At 47.8% G+C, this 24,217-nt stretch overlaps 1 protein-coding gene across 2 annotated transcripts in view; it reads left to right on the top strand.

Annotated features, from left to right (window-relative positions):
- Window positions 1-24,217, top strand: part of Prkcb (protein kinase C beta) — a 324,499-nt gene that overhangs the window by 144,457 nt on the left and 155,825 nt on the right. For both annotated transcript variants that reach the window (XM_040755117.1, XM_040755106.1), the window contains exons 4-5: window positions 19,217-19,328; window positions 20,070-20,198. In XM_040755117.1, the coding sequence (XP_040611051.1) occupies window positions 19,217-19,328; window positions 20,070-20,198 (241 nt within the window). The remainder of the gene's footprint in view (window positions 1-19,216; window positions 19,329-20,069; window positions 20,199-24,217) is intronic.

Here is a 24,217-nt window from a genome sequence, read left to right as displayed (position 1 = left end):
CAGCTGGTAAGTGTGCTTGCTGAGTCTGGACCGTCAGCATCCACGTAAAAAGCGGGGCACACCTGTGCATACCCTGTAACCCCAGTGCTGTTGAGGATCACTGGGGAAGCCAGGTTTGCAGAGAAAAGATGGCAAGCTCCAGGTTCAGTGAGAGACCCGATCTCACAGGCATAAGGCAGAAAGTGATAAAGCATGGCACCTGGGGTCTTTCTCTGGCTTTTACTCACAGCACAGGCAAGGGCACACACACACACACACACACACACACACGCACGCACGCACGCACACACACACACACACACGCACGCGCACACACACAGTCAGAGCCAGGATTCATTCTCATTGTTATCATCCCACATTCCACACACGAGGACACTGAGGGACTCAGGCTTGCCAAGGGATTTATCCAGAGACATACCCGACAATGAGCAAGCCCACACTCAAGCCCTGTTACCTAGCATCTTAAACTGCCTTGTACCCTTGGGCAAACCTGACTGAAGCAGCAGCCTTTTTCTTTTCGCATGTCCTGCTGAGACTCGGTGACCCATAGTCTCAGGTCCATTGAGTTCAATACACGAGTCTCTCAGCACTGGACCAACAAGATTCCTTCTCAGAGGAATTTACAATCTGGACTCAAAGACTCTGGCTTTAGGCTGGGCTGGTCACACATTTTGGAAAACTGTTTATTATATGTGAAAAGCAGCAGGCTGGATGAATTTCCACATCGAGAATTTTTCTTTGTAATCATGAGCCTCTTATGCTTCTGGTCCCTATACCTGCAACCCCATCCATCAAGTTAACCACTACCCAGGCAACCAGCAGTTTGCCTGTTTTTCCCCCAGGCAGCTATTTTATTTTGCAAAGAACATTTCATAGATTGAGCCTCTTACTAAAGCTGAAGCGTACAAGGTATTACTATTGACTGTGGGTCCCCTGTTGTGTAACAGGCCTCTAGAGCTTGTTCAGTGGGCCTGGCTGCCACTTTATGCCTATTGATTAGTAGCTACTCATTTTTCCCTCGGCCTCTGGCAACCACGATTGTACTCTTGTACTCTTTGAAGCTGTGCATTTGACTGTCGCTGGTAGTTCATGCAGCACTTGCCCTTCAGCACTTGGCTTATTTCACTTAGCATCGTGTCTTCGAGGTTCGCCTACGTTATATCACATTGCAGAATTCCCTTCCTTTTTGTGGCTGAGAAGGATTTTATTGTATGGGCTTACCACAGTTTCTTTGTCCACTTGTTTACCAAGGGACATCGATGTTTTTTCTGTTCCTTGACTATTGTGGCTAGTGTGGTAGTGCACATGGAAGTGTTGACCCCTGCATGACCTTGGTTTCAGTTCTTTAAATTTTTTATTGGATTTATTCATTTTATGTGTAGGTATTTTATCTGCATGTTTAAGTGTGCACCGTGTATGTGGTTGGTGCCCACAGAAGTCAGAAGAGTGCATCAGATTCCCTGAAGGTGGAGTTACAGGTGGTTGTAAACCACCGAGTGGGTGCTGGGAGTCGAACCCAGGTCCTCTGTAAAAGTAGCAAGTACTCTTAACCACTGTACCACCTCTTCAGTACATTAATTTCAGATATTTTGCATAAATATCCGGAATGAGATGTTGTCCCATTTGTGTCTCTCTCTGTGTACATGTGTATGTAGATTTACATCTGGAAAGTAGAGGACGCCTTCAGGTCTCATTCCTCTTCAGGCACGATCTGTCATGCTCTTTTGAGACAAGGTCTCTCACTGGCCTGGGACTCACTGGTTGGGGCTAGGCTGGGTGCTCAGCAATCTGTCTTTTTTAATCTCTCAAGCACTGGGATCGCAAATGTGCGAGCGACACCTTGCCTGTTTCTCTGTGCAGGTTCTGGGCATCGAACTTGGACTGTGACACTTGTGTGGTCAGCACTTCATGGACTGAGCTACCTCCCCAGCCCCCCATGTCATGCCATTTTTAATTTTCTGTTGAATCTCCTGTGTTTTGTGGGCTACAGGCTTGATTATACATTTCTCCAAAGAAAGTACAGAAGTGACCAACAGGCCTGCAAAAGATGTCCAAGTACAATCAACAGGGCTATTAAAATGTCACAATGAGATCCACTAATGTGTGTGATAATTCAAACAAAACTTGCAAAAAAAATTCAGCATTGCTGATCATCAGAGAAATGCCAGTCAAAACTATACTATGATGTCACTCACCCATAAAGGATTAAAAAAGATAGGTAATACTTTAAAACCCCAAAGGCTCACAGGTGAGGATGTGGAGAAGTTAGCGTTCTTGAGAAGTGTTGAAGTGGATGGGAGTATGAAACGGTATAGCCGCTTTCAGACATGTATCCAGATTGCAGTCTACCTAGTAAAATTGTACAGTAGACCTGCTGTGTGTCTGGCGGCTTTGCTCAAAGCTTTGTGTGAGGACAGGTGACTTTGTAAGGATGTATGCTATTAGTCAGAAAGACCAACTTCAAAGCCAGCAGAGGCCAGTCAGGAAAGTAAACAAGCCAAATGTGATTGTAGGAGTGTCCTCCTGGCCCATCTCACCAGTCTGGAAGCCGTCACTTAGCTCTGTCCCTCATTCTGGTTCTTTGCAGGACCACGATCTAGATTTCCCAGGTTTTCCATTGAAACCTGAAATTTCTTAGGTTTAGGTGGAGTAAACAATTTGAGAATTACCACTGCATTGTTTTTGTTTGTTTGTTTGTTTTTGACAGGGTTTCTCTGTGTAGCCCTTGCTGTCCAGGAACTCGCTCTGTAGAACAGGCTGGCCTCAAACTCAGCCTCCTGAGTGCTGGGATTAAAGGGTATGCCACCACCCCTGGCTGTTTTCTGTTTTGTAAGTCAGGGTCTTGTGTAGCCCAGGATGCTCTTGAACTTGTTCTTTAGCTAAGGATGACTTTGAACTTCAGATCCTTCTTTCTCTACCACGCTCAGTCTATGCAGTGGTAGGGACTGAACCAGGCCTTCATGCTGGCTAGGCCAACACTCCACCACCTGAGCTGCACACCCGCACTCACCGGGTGTACTTCTGAAGCACAGCTCTGGCTGGAATCATCCCTGGACCTCCACTTTACAGCTTTGGCATGTGCGGGTAGAGACTGTTAGTGGAGGATAATACCTCATGAAAAGAAGAGGAAATGCAGATTTAGTCAAGCTGGCCGCTTTTGGGTGATTGAGGGAGGTCTGTCTTCTCCCATGCCTGGGAGAATGGCCTGGGAATGGCCTGGGAATGGCCTGGGCACATTCATTTTGCTGAGGGTGGCACACAGCCAGGTGACACCTACAATAGTGCCCAAGTTGGTGGGAGCACCCTCCTTGTGTCCAGTGGGATCTACAGGAACATCCCTGGCCACTTGTTTCTTCTAAAGGCTTTGGGGGAGTATATTCACCATCTGAATATTTACTAGGTGCTTGCTTGCCTTTACTAGGGACAGCATGGGAGCCTGCTAGAACTCACCTTCCCTTCCTGCTTTCAGTCAGTTGCCTACTTTCCCAATCAGACCTTTGCACACACATTTTAAAGTTTAGTCATTTCTGTCTGTCTATCTACCATGTATCTATTGATCAGTCTGTCTGTTTTTTTAGCAGTGCTGGGATTTGAACCCTGAGTGTCAGACATGCTAGGTAATCATTCTGCCAGTGAGCTCCACCTCCAGCCCCACTCTAATTGTGTGTGTGGCACTTGTGCATGTATACGCAGACGCATACTCCTATGTATGCATGCGGAGGCCAGAGGAGGTCAGGAGTTCTCTACAACCCTCTGCCTTGTTTCCTAAACAGGGTCTCTCATGAACCTGGAGTGAGGCTGGCAGTCCTGGTTGTGGGAATTTGACATGTTCTGGCCAACAGATAGCTGAGACCAACAGGCTGTTAATCATCTCCGATTGCCAGCCTTCTGGATAGAAGAACACATTTTACATCTTCCAAGACAATCCTGTGTACTTAACATTCCTAGTTTCTCTGGGGATATGTGGCACAAGGACGTTTGTGCTGTGCTCCCAACACATAATGTTGGGTTTTGCAGGTGCTTGTGGGGCCACATCCAGTTTTTCCCCGTGTGTGTGTGTGTGTGTGTGTGTGTGTGTGTGTGTGTGTGTGTGTGTGTGAGTGTGTGTGTGTGTGTGTGTTTGAATGTGTGAGGACATGTGTAGAAGCCTGAGGTTGGTGTTGGGAGTCTTCCTTGGTTCTCCCCACCTTACATGCTGAGGCAGGTTGCTCACCTACCGACCAACCCGATTGCTCTGAGTCCCCATCTTCTCTTCCAAGAGCTGGGAGTACAGCCAGCTGTCACGACCATCATGAGTTTTCATGTCCTCTGGGGATCTGAATTCAGGCCCTCATGCTGGTACAGCAGGTACTCTTATCAACCACTTTTACAAACTTGAATTCTCTCTCTTTTAATTTGGGGTGTGGAGAGGAGAACCAGGCCCAGCTGCCCTTCTCTCAATCCCAGATTTATTATTTCTACATATCAAAGAAAGAAAGGAAGGAAGGAAGGAAGGAAGGAAGAGAAAGAAAGAAAGGAAGAAAGAAAGAAAGAAAGAAAGGAAGAAAGAAAGAGGGAAAAAGTTCTAAAAAGCTTCATGAGCTTCTGGCATTTGTTTGGCGCCTTTCCCCAACTCCTGGGCTGAAATAGATTTTCTCCTATTTTTAAACAATACCTTCTGGTACTCTCCGTGGCAGTGTGAGAATGAGGGCAGAGTGAGGTGTATGGGCTCAAGGGTGTGGTCCTGCGTGGTGAAGAAAAGTGTGCAGTCCAGAACAAGCACTTCTGGATTCGGATCTCACCTATGCAACGCAGTTTTCTCTGGTAGAGTGTGGATATTGATAGTCAACTCTTCTCTTGAAGTGCTGAGCTAGAACAGTGCCTGACTTAGAACAGTGTGGCGGGAGCTCCCTGTGCAAGCTGTTCCTGCAACAGCGACAGTTATTACCTCCCCACCTCCACTGATTCTGTAGTTCTGTGTAGGAGAATGGTTCAGGTCTGTGCTTTGATCCCTCCTAGCCAGGATTGGGATGACCTGTGGCAGCTCCAGCAGATGAGCAGAGTTGCGCCCTCCTAATGGTGTCTGAAGGATGATGACTTTCAAAGGGAAGTCTGGACCTCAGGGCCGGTGTGCACAGAGCCAGTTCCCCTCACTTAGGCTCTTGTCTAGGTGGACCTGATGGCTTGGGATCCTGGTTGCTAAGGGTCAGGATTGTGAGGATTGCTGCCTGCAGGCGCTGGAGACCCAGGGATTCCGGGGGTGGATAATGCTTCATGGCATTTGCCTTAGCAGAGTCCTTGGCAGTGCCAGGGATTCCTGCATAATTCACAAACTCTCCGTATCTTGTCCTCTCGAAGGTCATTTCTACTCTTCTAATGCAGAGACCTGGATGTTCCCTGTGCTCTTGTGTCAGAGGTGCTCCTGGAAGCCAGACACCTCCCAGTGTGCCTAGAAATCACTCTCCAGCTTCTTTGTAAGTGGAGTCACCTCTTGTCTTACATCTGGATGGTTCCCACTCAGTTGGGGACAGGGTTCAAACCGCATACCTCAGCCAGAATGTGGCATCTGGGGGAAGCTGGGTCGGGAGCAGAGATGGGCATGCATGTTTTATGGCAATGGAAGACTTATTTATAAATAGTCACACTGCAGTGTGACAAATATCCTGAAACCAGTGTGTGCTTTGAACAGTAACTGCACAGGGAGGCCTCCCCAGGAAGAGGCAGGCTCTCTGGAACAGCCTTGACCTGAGGTCAACAGAACTTACAGGGGAAAACCCAGTAGCCCCTTTGGTCTTCTGAAGGGGGAACTGAGACTGGATCTTAGAAATGAAGATCGCAGATGTCATTTGCATTAAGATAACCTGGGTTGGGTGTATGCTCCCAACTGGCCACGACACTGGACACAATAAAATTGTCATTTCATGAGCCTTCGCAGAACTAGGAAGCAAGAGCTTCTGTTTATTGCACATGGCAAACACATTGTGCCCCGTGTGTTCCAGGCACTGTGCTACACCCAGTTAATTCATAGAGTTCTCAGAAACTCATGAGGATTCCATGCTGTTACTATTATTCAAATTTAGGGGAATGAGGCAATATTTCTCTACATAACCCCACTAGCCTGAACTTGGTATGTATGTAGTCTAGGCAGGCCTCAAAGTCATGATCTTCCGGCCTCAGAGTACTAGAATCATTGATGTGTGTCCCCATGCCTAGCTTTACTATTTCAGCTTTAGAGTTGAGAAAATGGAAGCACAGAGAAGTTGGGGGGCCTGTTGCAGATCACACAGCTGTTAAGCTGTGAGTTGGGAATAAATCACAGTCTGGGCTTACTGGTCATGTCACTAAGCTACGGTGCCTGTCTACATGGCTCATCACTATGTGGAGCAAAAGCCCAATGCCAGGTGGGAAGTCACTGGGCCAATTTCAGGCACCAACTTGACAGAAAGCAGGTGGCATCTCACCCTCTATAACTTGGATGCACACTGGAAGCTGGGACTTCTGGGAAGTCACTTGAAGGTGCGGCTGAATTCATTTGGTTAGGATGGAGCCTGCTCTGCCTGCCTAGACTTCCAGAAGAAATATAATCCGTGTGTGCTGAGGAGGACTCCCACTCTCTCTGTTGCATCCTGGGCTCCCTGAATGGCCTAGCTAGCCAAAAATACTCCCTGTAAATCCCCGAGTGGACACAACGATCTTGCCTAGCCTAGAAGGACAGGTGTCCACCAGGAAGAGCCACAGGAACAGCAGTAGCACACCTATGCCAAGCAAGACCTGCTGCCTGGTTAGGACACAAACCCGTATATAACTCTCCTGCATTTTATCAGCCACCGTTTACAATAACACGACAAAAATTGCACTTTAAATTCAACAAACTAAATTCAAAAGAGAAAATACATGGTGATAAAAGAGTTTAACCCTAACGACAAAGAGTTGGGGGGTTGCTTTTCTGGAGGAACATAAAGAAAAGCTTGAATTATTTCCCAATTCATTGTCATGCTCCCGCCCTCCCCCAGGTTCTACATCCCCGACCCTGCCACTTTGCTCAGCTGTAGCGCTCAGCTCGGCAAGCTCCTTGTCCTCAGTCCTGGCCAGCTCACTCCTCTGTAAGTTGTTCAGCACGGGTGGAGAGCCTGGTTTGGATGCTCATGGTGCCACTGAGCTGGCACTGTAGTTTCAGGCTTTCTAGGGCAGTCTGGAGGGCTGCTGCATATGTGTGCAGAGTATCATGCCACTCTACAGCTAACCAGAGCTTTACAATCTAAGGAAATAAAAAGATACCCCAGGAATGCTGGGGAGGGGTGGGTGGTTAAGTATTTTGAGATGCCGAGATGTCACAAACCTATCATGTATTAAAATAGCATGTTTGGAGGTAGGAATAGAGAGATCACTGGAGCATAAGAGAAATTTAAAAGTGAACAAAAGATCCATAAGAAATTAGTACGTGGTAAAAGAGACATTTCAAACCAGCAGGGAGAAAGATGCATTCCATGTGTGTGTTGTTACGACTAGATAAATACTAAGAAAGGAATGAATGTCTTTTCTCAGAGCTCATATTAAGATCATTTTCAAGGGAAATCATAATCTTAGAATAAAAGATGGAAAATGTGTAGGGACCAGAAGGAAATATTGGGGAGGAATTTCTAATTATGACAGTAGGACAGAATTAAAAGAGAAAGGAAAAACTATGCTGTATTACACATGTGCACATATGAATACATACACACATATGCCACACCTACAATATACATACATGCAAAGCACACGTGTACATTTACACATACACACATACACCACACATACACAAACACATATATATACAAATATATGTGTACACAATAGACATACACACATACTCCTCTCCACATGATCTACATACTGAATGAAGACCATCAACTTGATTAAAAGGCAAATGGAGAACTAGGAAAATTCAATATAGTGAGTGAATAATTAGTATCCTTAATTAATGTATGGGGAAATTTGTTACAAATAATTAGAAACAAATGAACTTGAATGTAACATGGGCAAATGAGGGCTGGGGATTTAGCTCAGTGGAGAGAGTGCTTGCCTAGTGAGGGCAAGGCCCTAGATTCCATCTCTGTACCATAGAAAGGGGAGGAGTGAAGAATAGTGAAAGAAAAATTAGCAGCAGCAGTGAATACTAATTAAATGCATATTTCCAACAGTTATTGTTAGGCAGCTCCCATGAAATGTCTCAGGACATTTCCTAGGAATGTTTCCCTAGGAATTAGGATTTATTATTTTGTAAACCATTTCCAAGTGAGAAAAGGATTGAACAGTTTGCCTGGAGTGAAAGAGCTAGCTGCCAGAGGCGGGACTGAAGCTTGGAAGTGGCTATCCATTAGTCCCTGACACTGACTTTGACCGTACAGGTGCTGGGACCCAGGAATTCATCTGTAGAGTTCTACCAGGTTTCCACAGTGGAAGCTCATCCTTGAAATCGAACAACTACTTACCAGGAAGAGGGCAGTGACTAGAGCCATTCAGCAAGCCACCAGTCACCTCACCACAGTCTTTCTCACCCTCTATTGGGTTTACTCATTGTCTTCTGCAAGAGCAAAATGCTAGCTCTTCTTCCAAACATAGCGCCCCTCTGTTCCTGTGGCGTATAAGTCGAATTACAGCCTCCATTTTCCTCACATCAGTAGCACAGCAGTCTCTGTAAGGTTTCCAGGCTCTTCTGTCTTCTGAAAGTTTGAAGTTGGAGGCATGCAGGTGTTGGTGTGTTTCAGAGTGAAGCAATTCGATGGGCCCTGAAATATTCTAATTTATTTTAAAAACATTGTAAGATGGATGTCGAGACATCCACTTCATTCTTTCCCCAAGAATGAGTACTTATTGGATTTTCTTGTGTGTGTGTGTGTGTGTGTGTGTGTGTGTGTGTGTGTGTGTGTGTGTGTGATTCCAGAGTTTTATACTGGCTTGAATAATTATGAATGCCACTCCTCTTTTCTTTGTCTGATGTCTAGGCTGGCTTTATATTCCCTACATAGCTCAGTGTGTTGGTTACTTATATGTCAACTTGACACAGCTAGGTCCTGCTGGGGTGTGTCTTTGTGGGGTGTGTCCTGCTGGGGTGTGTCTTTGTGGGGTGTGTCCTGGCGGGGTGTGTCTTTGTGGGGTGTGTCCTGGCGGGGTGTGTCTTTGTGGGGTGTGTCCTGGCGGGGTGTGTCTTTGTGGGGTGTGTCCTGCTGGGGTGTGTCTTTGTGGGGTGTGTCCTGGCGGGGTGTGTCTTTGTGGGGTGTGTCCTGGCGGGGTGTGTCTTTGTGGGATGTGTCCTGGCGGGGTGTGTCTTTGTGGGGTGTGTCCTGGCGGGGTGTGTCTTTGTGGGGTGTGTCCTGGCGGGGTGTGTCTTTGTGGGGTGTGTCCTGGCGGGGTGTGTCTTTGTGGGATGTGTCCTGGCGGGGTGTGTCTTTGTGGGGTGTGTCCTGGCGGGGTGTGTCTTTGTGGGGTGTGTCCTGCTGGGGTGTGTCTTTGTGGGGTGTGTCCTGCTGGGGTGTGTCTTTGTGGGGTGTGTCCTGGCGGGGTGTGTCTTTGTGGGGTGTGTCCTGCTGGGGTGTGTCTTTGTGGGGTGTGTCCTGGCGGGGTGTGTCTTTGTGGGGTGTGTCCTGGCGGGGTGTGTCTTTGTGGGGTGTGTCCTGCTGGGGTGTGTCTTTGTGGGGTGTGTCCTGCTGGGGTGTGTCTTTGTGGGGTGTGTCCTGGCGGGGTGTGTCTTTGTGGGGTGTGTCCTGCTGGGGTGTGTCTTTGTGGGGTGTGTCCTGCTGGGGTGTGTCTTTGTGGGGTGTGTCCTGGCGGGGTGTGTCTTTGTGGGGTGTGTCCTGGCGGGGTGTGTCTTTGTGGGGTGTGTCCTGGCGGGGTGTGTCTTTGTGGGGTGTGTCCTGCTGGGGTGTGTCTTTGTGGGGTGTGTCCTGGCGGGGTGTGTCTTTGTGGGGTGTGTCTTTGTGGGGTGTGTCTTTGTGGGGTGTGTCCTGCTGGGGTGTGTCTTTGTGGGGTGTGTCCTGGCGGGGTGTGTCTTTGTGGGGTGTGTCCTGGCGGGGTGTGTCTTTGTGGGGTGTGTCCTGGCGGGGTGTGCCTTGCTGCTTTTGTCACCTCCGTGCTCGGCTTTGGCTTCTTTGCAGCTGCACCTTGACCTGAAGCCAGCAGAACACAGCTCCTGAGCGCGAAGCTGCAGGGCTACCGTTTCAGACTGGGGAAGGCTTGTTGTTAGGTTTGCACTTAGGGGGTCAAAGTTTTATTTAGTTTACTTTTTAGAGTCTCTTATCTGTGTTTTCTCCTCTTGGGCTGCCTGGGTCTGGAGTGAAATGATGTCCAGCTGCTTGAGTCATGCCTGTCCTTTGTTCCTGGAGACTTCATGTCCTTTTTAAAAAATGACTCTGATGACTTTTACTAGGATTGTGTACAGGTGGGTTGAAGATTATTTAAGGGGTATGAGCACGTTAACACTGAGGAAAATGCCTCCTGTTCCCCATAAGTCATCCACTGTGTGTAAATCCCCAGGGAGGGACAGGGCAGTCTCACTTTGTGAGGACAGTCCCAGTCCTGTGCATGGGTGGTAATCTGTGAGCAATCTGGGATCAGAACTCAGGAACCTTGGCAGCGCAGGCTCACTATGCTTAGTCTGGGCACAGAGCTCCTAACACATGAATATTAGGGAGAGTAATCCTGCCAGGATCTGGGGAAAACGTGATTTTTTAGGGTGGAAGAGGTGACTCTTCAAACCCGTTTCTCCCATCCAAGTACTAGCCAGGCCCGACCCTGCTTAGCTTCTGAGATCAGATGCCATTGGGAGTGTTCAGGATGGTATGGCCATAGACTCAAACGTGTTTCTAAAAGCATTTGGTATCATGTCCAATAGGATTATTGGGGAACTCAGTGGCTGTGTTCATACCCAAGGGCCTATGGGGGTGAAGAAGGGAATCTCACAGAACTGAGGTCTTCAGGGCCACATGTTAAAGGGGAAGAGAAAAACAAGTACAGTGGACTACAGTGGGAAGTCACAGGGACTGTGGAGAATGGGAAAGCGCAGGCAGCCAGGCAGCCGACACTCGGTGTGTAGAAATGCATGTCCTTGGTTGTCACAACTTGTAATATTTTAGTGGGATCAGGAAGTGCACACTGTACCTGACATTTTATGATTTTAAGAGAAGCAAATTCTCTCAGCTTGCTAAGAAACACCAAATGGAGTAATTACAGGTGGTTTGCAAGTTGGAGATGGCCTGTGGGCTCCAGACTGTGACCTCTGAACATAGAGGACAAGGCAGGCCAAGGATCAGACAAGTTAAAGGCATTCAACAGGGCCTGGGAAATGTGGGGAGGAGAGCAGAGAGGGAAGCTGCATCTTTGAATTAGATCAGAGACAAACTGCAGGGAGAGTTTGACTTCCAGGCTGCATCTCAGATGTATTAGTCAGAGTTCTCTAAAGGAACAGAACTGAGAGAATGTATGCATGTGTGTATGTATGTATGTATGTATGTATGTATGTATGTATGTATGTATATATGTAGAGTGACTGACAGGCTGTGGTCCAGGTAGTCCAGCAATGGCTACTGCACACTGTAAAGGCCAATAATCCAATGATTGTTCAGTCCATGAAGCTGACTGTCTCAGCAGTCACAGTCTGGCACCAAAGTCCTGGAGGATTCCCAGAGAGCTGCTGCCCATCATCTACATAAGAATCTCAGGGAAGTGGATTCTAATGTCAGCGAAGGAATGCCACAGCAGCATGAGACATGAACTCCCTGATGAGAGCAGGGCAAACAGGCAAAAGGCCAAGTTTCTTTCTTATGTGTCCTTTGACCTGGGCTGCCACCACAAGGTGTGGTCCTGATTAAGTGTGGCTCTTTATTCTTCAAATAATCTGATTAACAAACCCCTTCTCAGATGTTCCCAGTGGCCTGGGTTCATGTTGATTCCAGGTGCAGTCAAGATGATGACCAAGATTAGCCAACACACCCGGATTGTCCAAAAGTAGGATCCTAGACTGGGAAGGGAGTGTAGGTGTGGTTTAAGGGACTTACTTGTGTTAGTCTGTTTGATCATCCCTCTGACTGAATATAGGGCAACTTGAAGGAGAACAGATAATCGGCTCACAGTTTCTGAGTGCTCAGCCTGTGCACCCTTTGCCTCAAGCAGGGATTTGTGGGAGGTGAGAGCTGTTCACTGCATGGTGGACAGGAAAGGACCAGAGAAAAGGTGCCTTGAAGGATGCACCCCGAGGTAGCTACATCTTATGGCTAGTCCCCATCTCTTAGAATTCCCACCACCAGCATCTGCGGTCATGCATTCAGGACCAAGCCCATGGGGGGCATTTTGGATTCACACTTTAACCCTGAGGGCTGACATTTACTCTGGATCCACTAGCGTACCCATGCCAGTTGTGAAAATACTGGCATATTTTTAAACCAGTTGGTAAACAGCCACTGGGTCCACTGAGACACCACTTTCTCCTCCCAGGAGCCATACTGCCCCTTCATGGCCAGAGCTGCAGAGTTAACACCCAATACCCTCAGGCCTGCTGATTGGCCCACATAGTCCATTCGGACTGGTCAGTGGGAAGAGCCTGCGCCAAAGCCCACTAATTATCTTGACTCTCACCTTTGGTGGCAGGAAGCATGCCTTCTTGGACTGGCTGAAGCACAAATGGAAACTTTTAGGGGACACGGGAAGGCAGTGCAGTATACCTCTGAGGTACTGGAATCAGGCCTTCTAACCCTAGAGTCATGTGATGCCCCCACTCCCCACCTCCACCTTTGGAGAACACTTGAAAACTCTGACGTATCAGCCTGGAGCTACAAGTGTCCTGGCCTCTACCGGCCTCCAAGCTGCTCGGGAAACGTGACACTCCAACCAAAGGCTCACTTTTCTCACCAGCTTTGTCTCAGGGTGTAGATGCCTCCAACTGCAACGTGGCTGTGGGCATTGGCCCATTTTGGGGAGATAGTACTGGGATTGCTTAGACCTGGAGAGACACCCTGGAAGGTACTCCTCAGTGATGATTCACTCAAGTACCTTGAGCCTATGAGTGTAGTTTTATGCCAAGCTGTGCCACATGACAGGAGGGAAGAGGATAGAAATGATCAGAAGATGTCACAGCGTGTCTGCACAGTCTGGGGTTGTGGGGTCGGGGTGATGGTGGGGGGATCTGGTACCTAAGACTGTGAATCCTTCTGGAAGCTAAGGTGAGAGATTGAGATCAGAGATGCCTCAAACCTTCAAAGAGTCTGGTGAGATGGATCAGATAGCAGCACTTGGTGACACACTCTGTAATTTGATTCGTCACTGGAACCCGCATGGTGAATGGAAGAAAAGACTGCCCCCAAAGCTGTCCTCTGAGCTACACACACACACACACACACACACACACACACACACACACACACACACACACACACACACACACACACACAATGCATAAATGATTCTTTAAAACCATGGAGAAGGCTAGGGATACAGCTCAGTTGGTAGAACACTTGCCTAACATGCATGATGCTCTGGGCTCCACCTTCAGCATCACATAAACCAGGCATGTTAGTACACACCTGTAATCCCAGCACATGGGAAATGAAGACAGGAGTGTCAGAAACTCATCCTTGACTAAATAGCAAGTTTGAGGCCAGCCTGGGCTCTATAAACCCTGTCTCAGAAAGAAAAGAAATCATAGCAAAGTGAATTATTCTCCACAATTGGCCTAACCGCTTTCTTGTGCCCTGTCTGACTCTAATTCATCTGGCACAACCCTCTACAGGTCATTTTCCTAAAGCACATGCCCATGGCCCCAGGGTGTGGTGGCTGACAGTGATGACTACAGCCTCACCACTGCCATGGGAACTCATTCCCCTCTTGCTCTGTGCCAACCATTAGACAAAACGCGTTGCTCATGGAGGCTGGGAAGTTCTGGGCAAACCACTTTACCAATTAGTTCCCCAGACTCCTCAACTCTAAAATGGGGGAAACAAATAGCACATATCTCTAGTGATGAGGGTCAAACAAATCGGTATGTGATGAATCCCCGAGAGTGTTTGGTGGCACCTGTCCTGCTCAATAAATGCTAACTCTCGATGACTAAACATCTGTTGAACACCTTGTACATGTCAAGTATAATGCATGCCTTGGGGATATGGTAGAGGTGGTGAGAAATTCCCCTATGTTGCTTGCAGTTAAGCGTGGGTGAAATGCAATTTAAACATGCAATTACAATTCAGAGATTGAAATATTGGGTTGGGGAGATTTGGGAGGGCAGAGCAGTTTTTTATACCTCTCTGCAGTTAGGATGTGACTTCTGTGACAGTGGGCATTCTGTCTTTGCTCACAGCTGATTCCCAAAGGCTTAAGGACAATCTGATCTGGTATCTGAATGAATAAAATGCTATTTTCGCTTTTTCTGAAAGATGAAGTATTAAGGGATTGAAATTGGGGACCTAGGAGAGAAAACAAAGCACTGTCATGTGAACCCTGTCTTTGCAAGAGGCCACCTAGCTGACTTAGAAGTCACTGTGGGGCAAAGTGCTTCCTGCTCATATGTGAGGACCCGAGTTTGGTCCTCAGTGGAAGCTGAGCACAGCTGAACACAGCAGTGTATGCCTGCAATCTCATTGCTGGGGAGGTGGGGATGGGGCGGTCCTTGGACTTGCTGGCCAACCAGTCTAGCTGATCAGGGAGCACCAGGTTCAATGAGGAACTGTCTGAGTTTGGTTTTTGTTGCTGTGATAAAGATCATGACCAAAAGTAACTTGAGGGGGAAGAGTTTATTTCACTTTGGAGATTGCAGTCCGTCGTCAAGGGAAGTCAGCACAAGACCTCATGACAGGAACCTGGAGGCAAGAACTGACGCAAAGGCCACGACGGAACGATGCTTGCTGTCTTGATCCCCATGGCTAGCTCTGCCTACTTTCTTATGGATCTCAGGACCACTTGCTTAGGGGGGTGGCACTGCCCACAGTGAACTGGACCCTCCCACGTCAATCATGAATCGAGAAAATGTCCCACAGACTTGCCTACAGACGATCTGACGGAGGCATTTTCTCAATCGAGGTTCCTCTTTCTAGATCACTCTAGTTTGTATCATTGACAAAAAGCTAACCAGGACAGATAGGCTGCCTCAGAGTACAATGTGAAAAGTGATTGAGAAAGTTACCTCATTGACTACTGGCCTGCACAAGCACACCCATGCATAGGCGTGCGCACGCGAGCACACACACACACACACACACACACACACATACACACACACATTCGTGCGTGTGCTCCCTCACATGAAATTACTCTTCAATCTGGGTCCGTTTTGTTATTGCTAAAATGGGAGCAAAGAACACCTTGCATGTGGCATGTCCTGAGGACAGGAGACAGTGACAGAGGCACCCCACACGTGCACACTTTCAGTAGCCAAGTCGTCCTTTTCTGTTCCATGGGCCAGCTGCTCCTTCCTATGGTTGAAAATGTACACCCCGTCTTGATCTCACTTGTTCAGAAGTGTTTGGCTTCTCCCGGAGGTCTCATGGGAGGACATTGACGTGGAGAAAAGTGCAAAGCCAGCAGGAGCAGTTTGCAAATAATTGAGATTTACCCTCAGTCTTAAAACAGAGCCAAGGAAGCGCCTGGGGACTCCTGTTATATACACAAGGTCTAAGGAAAGTCAAACTCTAACTGGAACCTCAGTCCTGACCTTTATGAGGTCAAAATATCAAAAATCCAAGAAGGGGCCTCAAGAGCCAAGAGAAAAGAGATAGCTTGACCTTCACTTTGGGGTTCAGCTTACCTCAGTCACTCACAACGACCTTTTAAGGGCCAGATGTGGGGTCTGGACCCAGCAGCTTCCTGAGAGAGGGCTGAATTAGCTTGCAGGTTAGTCCCATGCACATGCTCCACCCACTGAGACAGGACCAATCACTGATCAGCTCAGCTCATTCCCCCACCCCCAGAGGTTAGGTAGTGAATGTTATTGCTCATGCCTAGGGGCTGCTTTTGGATGTGTTTGAAGCACTGCTTTTCCATTTTTAAGGGAGATGCTCAAGAGGGCACAGTGGGAACTATTCTAGAGAAGAGCTGGGGGATCTTCCTTAGGAATCAGTGTGGGAATAGAGACAATCTCCCAAACGTTAACCTTAGTTTTCATATGGTGATTTCCCAACCATGCATTTATTACCAGAGTACTGGCTGCTGGGATCCTTGGGCATGGTCTGGGCTCTGCTGGTCCTGCTGCTTAGAGCAAAGTGGACACAGCCTTTCAGACTTGGCTAGAGGACACTGCGAGGGTCAATGATGACAAAGGGTTGTAATGCCACAAAAAAACCCTGCAGCTCATTACAAAGATACAGGGCATAGAAACCTACATGGCTGAGGAATTTTGAATGAACCTTATTAAAATACATTTTTATATGTGAACAGATGTTTGCATGTGTGTGTGTGCTTATGGAGGCCAGAAGCTGATATCCAGTGTCTTTTTCCATCACGCTCTACTGAGGCATGGCCAGTCCTCTCCATGAACCTAGTGTTCCCCAGTTCTGCCTAATTTAGCTGGCCAGCTTGTTGCCGTGGTCCCCTGTTGCTGATCCAGGAGGTCTGATATTATAGGTGGACTGCCAATCATTTTGCTGACTTCCTGCATGCGTACTGGGGTCTGACTGCCAATCCTCAGGCTTGTGTGGCAAGTGCTTTCCCCACCTCCAAGGCATATTTTTTATGCTGCAGAATCATGTTATTATACATAATAAAATCTACCCAGTTGGTATAGCGACGGTTTCACTCACTAAAATATGTTCCCAAATGCTGCCCAGCCCTCTCCCCACACTAGGCTCTTAATAAACACTCATCTGTTTTTTGTCTCCCTAGTTTTGCTTTTCCTAGAACATCATATAAACAGGATTATATGACGTGGAGTCCTGTGTGCTTGCTCTTTCTTCACATAGCCTCTGAGACTCACGAATGATGTTGGTGGTCGGTAGTTCATTCCTTAATGCTGAGAATACTATGGGAGCCTAGCTCATTGAGATTTGCTTTAAAGCCTAACCTAGAACGCATGAAGCCCCTGGGGAGCCTTGCTTTATACACTTGACTTAGGAAAGTCAAGCCCCAACTGAAACTCACGTCTTAGTTTTTCAAGGTCAGTATATCAAAAAGCCCAGAAAGGACCGGAAGTAAAGATGCGTCATCCCTCGCCCATTCACACGCTGGAGGACGTTTGCTTATTTCTGGGGTTTGAACCATTATGAATAGAGTGATGGTGGAACTTCACTTGTGGGTTTTCTTTTCGTTTTCCTTTCTTGTTTTGGTTTTGTTTTTTGAGACAGAATTTCTCTGTGTATCCCTGGCTGTCCTAGAAATGACTCTAGACCAGGCTGGCCTTGAACTCACAGAGATCCGCCTGCCTCTGCCTCCAGATTGCTGAGATTAAGGGCATGTGCCATCCCTACCCAGCTACATATTGGTTTTTTTATTTTTTTGGTTTTATGAGACAGGGTTTCTCGGCATTGTTTTGGAGGTTGTCGGTCCAGCCTGACCTCGAACTCAAGAGATCCGCCTGCCTCTGCCTCCTGAGTGCTGGGATTAAAGGTGTGCGCCACCACCGCCCGGCTACATATGGGTTTTTAATAGACATGTTTTCATTTCAGCTGGAGCTCAGAGGTAGGTCATGTATGATGATGGTATGTTCAGCTTTGAAAGTAACTGTCAAACCCATCCCATATCGCACCCATATCGAATTTCCTTGGACAAGCCATTCACCACTTGAAAAACAACGCATACTTCTTGTATCTATTTGCTAACTTGTTCACAGTCTGTCTGTGAGTAGCATATAAAACTTAAGGAGGCACCTGCCCCTGCACCAGTAAATCATGTGATTAGATAAATGGCTGGAGGTAGAGAGGGTCATCGGGCTGCAACCACTAGGCTTTCCCATCAGTTCTGGAGTGCAATTAACTTAGTGATTCTAAGTTGAAACAGTTTTGCCCTGGATTTGGAAAGAGGGCCTTTGAGGAAGGAAGGTCATGCAGAGAGCAGAGAGTGAGGGAGGGTGTCAGGGGTGTGTGTGAATGCATTCTGAGTACTGAGAGCACACCATGCACCTCGCACTATGTGTGTGTATGAATGGGCACTACGGCCGTAACGATAGTGTGACACTAATCCTCGCTGCTTACAGTGTGTGCCAGCCGCTCTGCTCCCCACACAGGTTAATCCATTTATTCTTCCCAACAGTCTTATGCTGTAATGATAGTCTTAACACTACCATTATATACATTTTATGGACAAGGAGACTGAAGCAGAAAAAGGTGAAAACGCAGAACAGCTCTGGGTTATGCTCCGAAGTCTGGCCCTGTCTCCTCTGCATCACACTGCCAAATCGTCATGGCCATGGTTGTTAGTTAAGGGACCGTGTTAGCTGCTGTGATCAATAACTATTAATTAGTCTGTAGACCTCCACATATGGTGATCTGAGCAAGACAGAAATGAGGTTTTTCTCCCAGGTATCAACCCCAAAGGACAAAACCCAAGGCTGTTAGGCTGGCTTTGTTCTTCTCAGTATGACTCCAAGTTTGAGTTCAAGGTCATCACTTACATCTTCTCATCTTCCAGCCAGAGCGGAGGGGGAAAAGAGTCAGGAGGCATATCCATGCCCCTTCTAATGGAATGATCCGGAAGTTTAACTTCCCATTGGTCAGAGTCTAGTCCGATGGCCACACCGCGCTACGTGGGAAGGTGGCAGGCAGTCTGTTCTCTATGGCGCAGCATGTCCTCTGCTACAATTCAAGGGCTCTACTGCGAGCGAGCGAGCGGGACGGATGGAAGCCCAGCTCTCTCTGCCACAGACTGCAGACTATCCTCTGGACTTTGAAGTTTGTTCCCTAGGGGATGAGGAACTGTCAAATGACCTGTAAGTGGGAATGCTTTGCAGTTAGATCACTCTGGAAGACTGTGTGGAGAATAAAGAGATGGGAGGAGATAGGAGCAAGGGGCCTGTGGACGGCTGGGGTTTGCAGGTTGGGACTGCGAATGCCTTTTGGAGATGGAGTTTGACCAAGCGTCTGTCTTATGATATACTCAACCTTCTGACACCACCTGACACCACTAGTACTGAGTCTGCACACATTGCTCCAGCGACAGTCCCCACGGACACAGCAGGACCCTGCTCAGTCCTGATGAGGTCTCCAGTGATATTCAATGCAGGGATAGTCCTTGGCTCTCCTCACTAACAGTGCCCTCTTTTGTCTGTCTCTCTTGGTCTTAGGACCCCCGGAGCAAACACAAGTTTAAGATCCACACCTACTCCAGCCCCACCTTTTGTGACCACTGTGGGTCACTGCTGTACGGACTCATCCACCAGGGGATGAAGTGTGACAGTAAGTACTTGATCTCCTGGGGAGTGTCTGCCCACGGGGAAAGCCACAGGAAAGGCTTCTATCCTAAAGGCTTAGGGTCCGAGTCTTCACTGTGTCCTCCTGGCCCCTGGGTAGGGCTGGTACTGTTACCCACTGCCCTGTACTGAGCTCTCCTCTTCCATAACAAGGTGGACTGGACCAGCTCATCCTCCTGCAGAACACTTCCTATAAGTCACCTCCATGCTGCACCCACTTTCTAGGGAATTCAAACTACTACATGTCAATACTTTAAAATTAGGAGATGTCATGCTTACGTCTGGGTTCCTGCTTATATTAAACACGGGGCACTTGGACAACATTGTATATGCATTCCCGTAGGGTCTACTGGGGTGGGTGTGGCTGTGTCCTCCACGTGACCACATCCACATCTTCCCTCACTTATGAGTGGTGCACTGAGCATTTGAATGGGGCTTTAGAACCACCGGGGTATAGAAGTATAGAGGCACCTGCTTGGTCTTCAGGGAGGATGGCCAAGTTCAGTTTCTTTTATCCATCGGGGTTGTGAAGAAGCCATGGAGAAGTCCTTTTGATTTGATGCTGGCAAGGTGGCTTGTTCTCTGCTAGGAGCATTGGCTCTAAGGTGGAGGAACAGGAAGGTACCAGCTAGCCTAGGTACAGCTGATGCCTGAAGCTCCTAGCCTGGGCTACCCTGGGCCACCCTGGACCAGCCTGAGTCATGCCTCCTTCTCTCTGCCCTCACAGCCTGCATGATGAACGTCCATAAGCGCTGTGTGATGAACGTCCCCAGCCTCTGTGGCACTGACCACACAGAACGCCGTGGCCGCATCTACATCCAGGCTCACATCGACAGGGAGGTCCTCATCGTGGTCGGTAGGTGGCTCCCAGGCTGCTGCGCTGGTGCTGGAGTCCCTGAGTTCCTTGCGGGGAGGGGAGGGTAGTGTGCGGCAGGTTACAGGTGCCTGCATGCAGGGGCTCGGCATTGCTGCTTTGGCCCCGCCCCCAGTGCGGTCCTTTTCCACAGAGAAATCTTCGGACTGTGGACCCTCACATTCTGCACTTCCTGTGCTGGTCTCAGCTGCTGAAGGGCCCCCTGAGCTCTCCAGGCTTCTTTGTTTAAAAAATATGTGTAATTGAAATATAATAATTTAAATTTGTGTTCATAGTGTATTTTGACACATGTACAATATGTAATGACCAAAATCAAGGTAATTTTCACATATCTCTGCACCGTCTGAAGCATCTATGATTTCCTTGTATTGAGGACACTCAAAGGACTTGTAATTTCACAGATTCCGCTTTCTGTCTCCCATTTGTCTTCCCTTGTCCCCAGAACATGCAGTCCCTGTGCCCTGATTCACATAGCCAAGAAGGCACACTTGCTCCCTCCCCAGGCTTTTCTGGTGGGAACATAGAGCCTTGCTGACCAGCACCAAATTTGGGAGAATTCATGTCTTAAAGAGGAAGGGAAGGGCTGCACACTTTAGGGAACTCCGTGGAGCCTTCGATGTAGTTGAAAAACGTTTTTAACCTGGTGGGAGCTATGTTAATCACTCTAACATTCTGCATGCTTATTGTGTTTCTGAAGCATTGCATAAGAAGGAGAAACTACAATTTGCCGAGGGGCGGGTGGCATGAGGAGCAGACAGTTCTGACTTTCCGTAGTGATCATTCATGAAGCATAAACAACAAAGGAATTTGTCAGGGCTGGAGTGGCAGGTACTTACCTACTAGTCATGGTAAAACCGCATGGAGAGAGACACAATAGCATGAAAATTAGGAGAAATTGTGTCTCCCAGGCTCGTGACACAAACCTCTACCGACTTATGTAACTAATTTGTATGAACAAGGCATCTCCATTTCATCATGGAATGGGTTGATTTTGTAACTTGGCCTGTTTCTGAGGCCCTGGGATGGCTTAGCACTGATGTGCTGAAACTTGGCTTGGCTAGGGGTTTGCCTAACCATATAAAGGCTGAAACATATTCCTGCAAAATATAACTCCTTTTTGAAGGGGTCATTTAGGAAGCCCAGAGAGTTCTTAGAGAAGGCAGGTTTCATCAAGAGGCTTTTTCTTTCTAGGAGAGGAGGCAGCTGTTTCCCAGTGGGGTGCTTGTAGAGTAGGGATTGAGTGCAGAGACAGTCTTAGGGTAGATAACAAGCTCCTGGGGAGCCTGCCCCACCCCTCACCATAGATTAGCTAGCCTCCAATGCCTGAGGGACAAAACTGAGGCTCTGCTGCCACCTAGTGGTTCGAAACAGTGAGTGCGTTTAGATCCACAGCCCTTTCAATCCTGAGGACCGTCTTGCCAAGTATGTGTTATGTTCATTTTATGAATGTGACAACTGAGATAGAGAAATGATACTTCTCAGACTTCTCACCACCAGTGACACCAAAACGGTAGCTCACATGCACAGGGCTTTTGAATACTATGTAACATATTCATCATGCTGTGAGAGTGCTTACAGGCAACATCTTGTTTAAATACCACAGTACCCCAAGGAGGTGGACATTATCCTCCTACCCATCAGGAAACAGGTCCACCAGGTGCCCACTCACTTCCCAAGCTAGGTCTGTTGACTTGAAAGTATCCTTCTCTACATACCAAGTTACTGTTTTAGCTCACTTTTGCCCCCCCAACACACACACACACACACACACACACACACACACACATTTATTTCCTTTCTGGTTTAGCAATGGGATGCATCTGTGACATTTGTTTTCTCAGACCACAGCCACGGAGTGCCACAGACTTATTCTTGTGGAGTCCTGGAGGTGGGAGGTGTAGGTCCAGGATCAGTAGTGTCACTCCTTAGGCAGGGTTCCTAGGACTCTGGCCCACGCTTCTGCTGGTCACTAACGGTCTTTGGGGTTCCTTGACTCTATTGCTGTATGCGCTCTCTGTTCTGCATCTGCTGATTTAGGATGCCAGTCATTGGATTGACGCCCACCCGGCCTAGTATGACCTCATCCTCTCTTGAGCACATCCGTAAAGATCCTATACCCATATAAGGTCATGGTCACAGATGGCCAGGATGAAAGCTTCAACTTATGATTTGGAGACCACAATCCAACTCAATAATGGAAGGTAGAAAAGATGGGACTACCTTAAACTTCAGGTTGGAATTTTCCATAATTAGGGACGTGATAACATTCATTAAATAGTTGCAAGCATTTCGGTAGTGTCTTTCTTCTAATTGTGGGGCTGTGAGATTGCTCAGTAGACTAGAGTTGTTGCCTCACAGGCAAGGAGAGACTCAGACTTGGCAAAGCTGCACAGCTTGATCAATGTCACAGGCAGAGCAGGAATTCACATCTGGGCCACTGTGTCACTGTGCCCTGCTAATGTCTCTTCACAGGCCAGCTGCAGGCTGTGCTCAGCATGGCCTTGTTTGTTGATTCTAATACTAGAATTAAAGGTTTCCTTGGCCTTTCTCATCAGTCCCGCACCAGAGGTGGCCTCATGTCTCATCTCATGCAAACTCTGAAAGCATTTGTAGGGTTAGAGCTTTCCATTGGCTGCCAGCCTGGGGCACTGATGTCAGACCTGGGTGTCACATGCTATTCAGAAATCCAGCCTGGGTACACGGTTTTCTGTTTCCCTTGGCTACTGAAACTCGGAGCTGTCTACCCACTTTTGTAGGCCATGATCAGAATGGAAATCTGGCCAGTTTTTCTCTTGAATCCCACCAGTGGGTTTCCTAACATCTTCAGAACATTCAAATGTGACACAGTGGTGTCACTGCCCATCTGAGTCTCTCCAGATCTGACACAGTGGTGTCACTGTCCATCCCCAGTCTCTCCAGGAATCCTCTAGATGGTGCCTATGTATGTTTACCTCTCCCAGCATGCAACTCTTCTGCAGAGCTCACCTGATTTTAAGCCTGACCTTCCCATGCCTTAGTCACTCATGGTGCAGTGAACTGAGCGGGGACAGTCAAGGTTGTGTTGGCTTTGGTTACTCTCTGCCTTTAGCCCCACATGGGAAGAGTCTGTTTCTGGTTTGTGACACATCCCCGGCCTCTGGCAAGGTTGAGGTCACTACACACTTGTGGAATCAGAGTGCCATCAAGGATCCTGTTAGATGCGAGACCTCCACAGAAGATGCTTGCATCGGTGTCTCCTGAAGTTGAATCAGCAGATATTCTATTCTACCCCACACTATTTATTATTCCTCTAAGGAAGCTGAGCACACATAAGTCCTCGGTGTCTCAGCCAATGACAATAGCAAGTGATCATGGGATCAGGGTTCACCCCTTGGACGCATGACCACCTTGTTCTCTGGACAATGTAAAGGCGCAGAGCAGTGGGACTTGTAGAAGCATAGGAAACCTTGTTGACACTGTTGTGCCCAGTGACCTATGATAGAAGCAGCACCGCATCAGAAGATCAGAGTCATGCGATGGGCCCGAAGTTAAAAGTCCAGGTCCCGTGCACATAATGATATATTATTCAAACTCTCTGATTCATTATCTTCCTATAAACGGAAAAACTGACATCCCCATCTCGTACATTATGGCTGTATTCTTTTTTAAATTAAATTTCAGATTAGTATACAAAGCAATGAGTTGCCTTAAGTACAGCCATATTGTCTTTTAATTTGAGAATTTCATACAGGTATTTAATGTCTTTTGATTAAATTCACTCCACTCCTACCCATCCAGTTCTTCTCCTCCCTGCCACAGCTCTTAAAAAACAAAGGCAAGCCGGGTGGTGGTGGCGCACGCCTTTAATCCCAGCACTCGGGAGGCAGAGGCAGGCGGATCTCTGTGAGTTCGAGGCCGGGCTGGACCGACAGCCTCCAAAACAATACAGAGAAACCCTATGTCGTAAAAACCAAACCAAAAAAAAACCCAAAAACAAAAACAAAAAACAAAGACAACCCACC

The sequence above is a fragment of the Mesocricetus auratus genome, unplaced genomic scaffold (assembly GCF_017639785.1).
Source record: "Mesocricetus auratus isolate SY011 unplaced genomic scaffold, BCM_Maur_2.0 Super-Scaffold_4256, whole genome shotgun sequence".
Taxonomy (NCBI): domain Eukaryota; kingdom Metazoa; phylum Chordata; class Mammalia; order Rodentia; family Cricetidae; genus Mesocricetus; species Mesocricetus auratus.
Note: the sequence above shows the minus strand (reverse complement) of the source record. Positions and strands in the feature narration are given on the sequence as shown.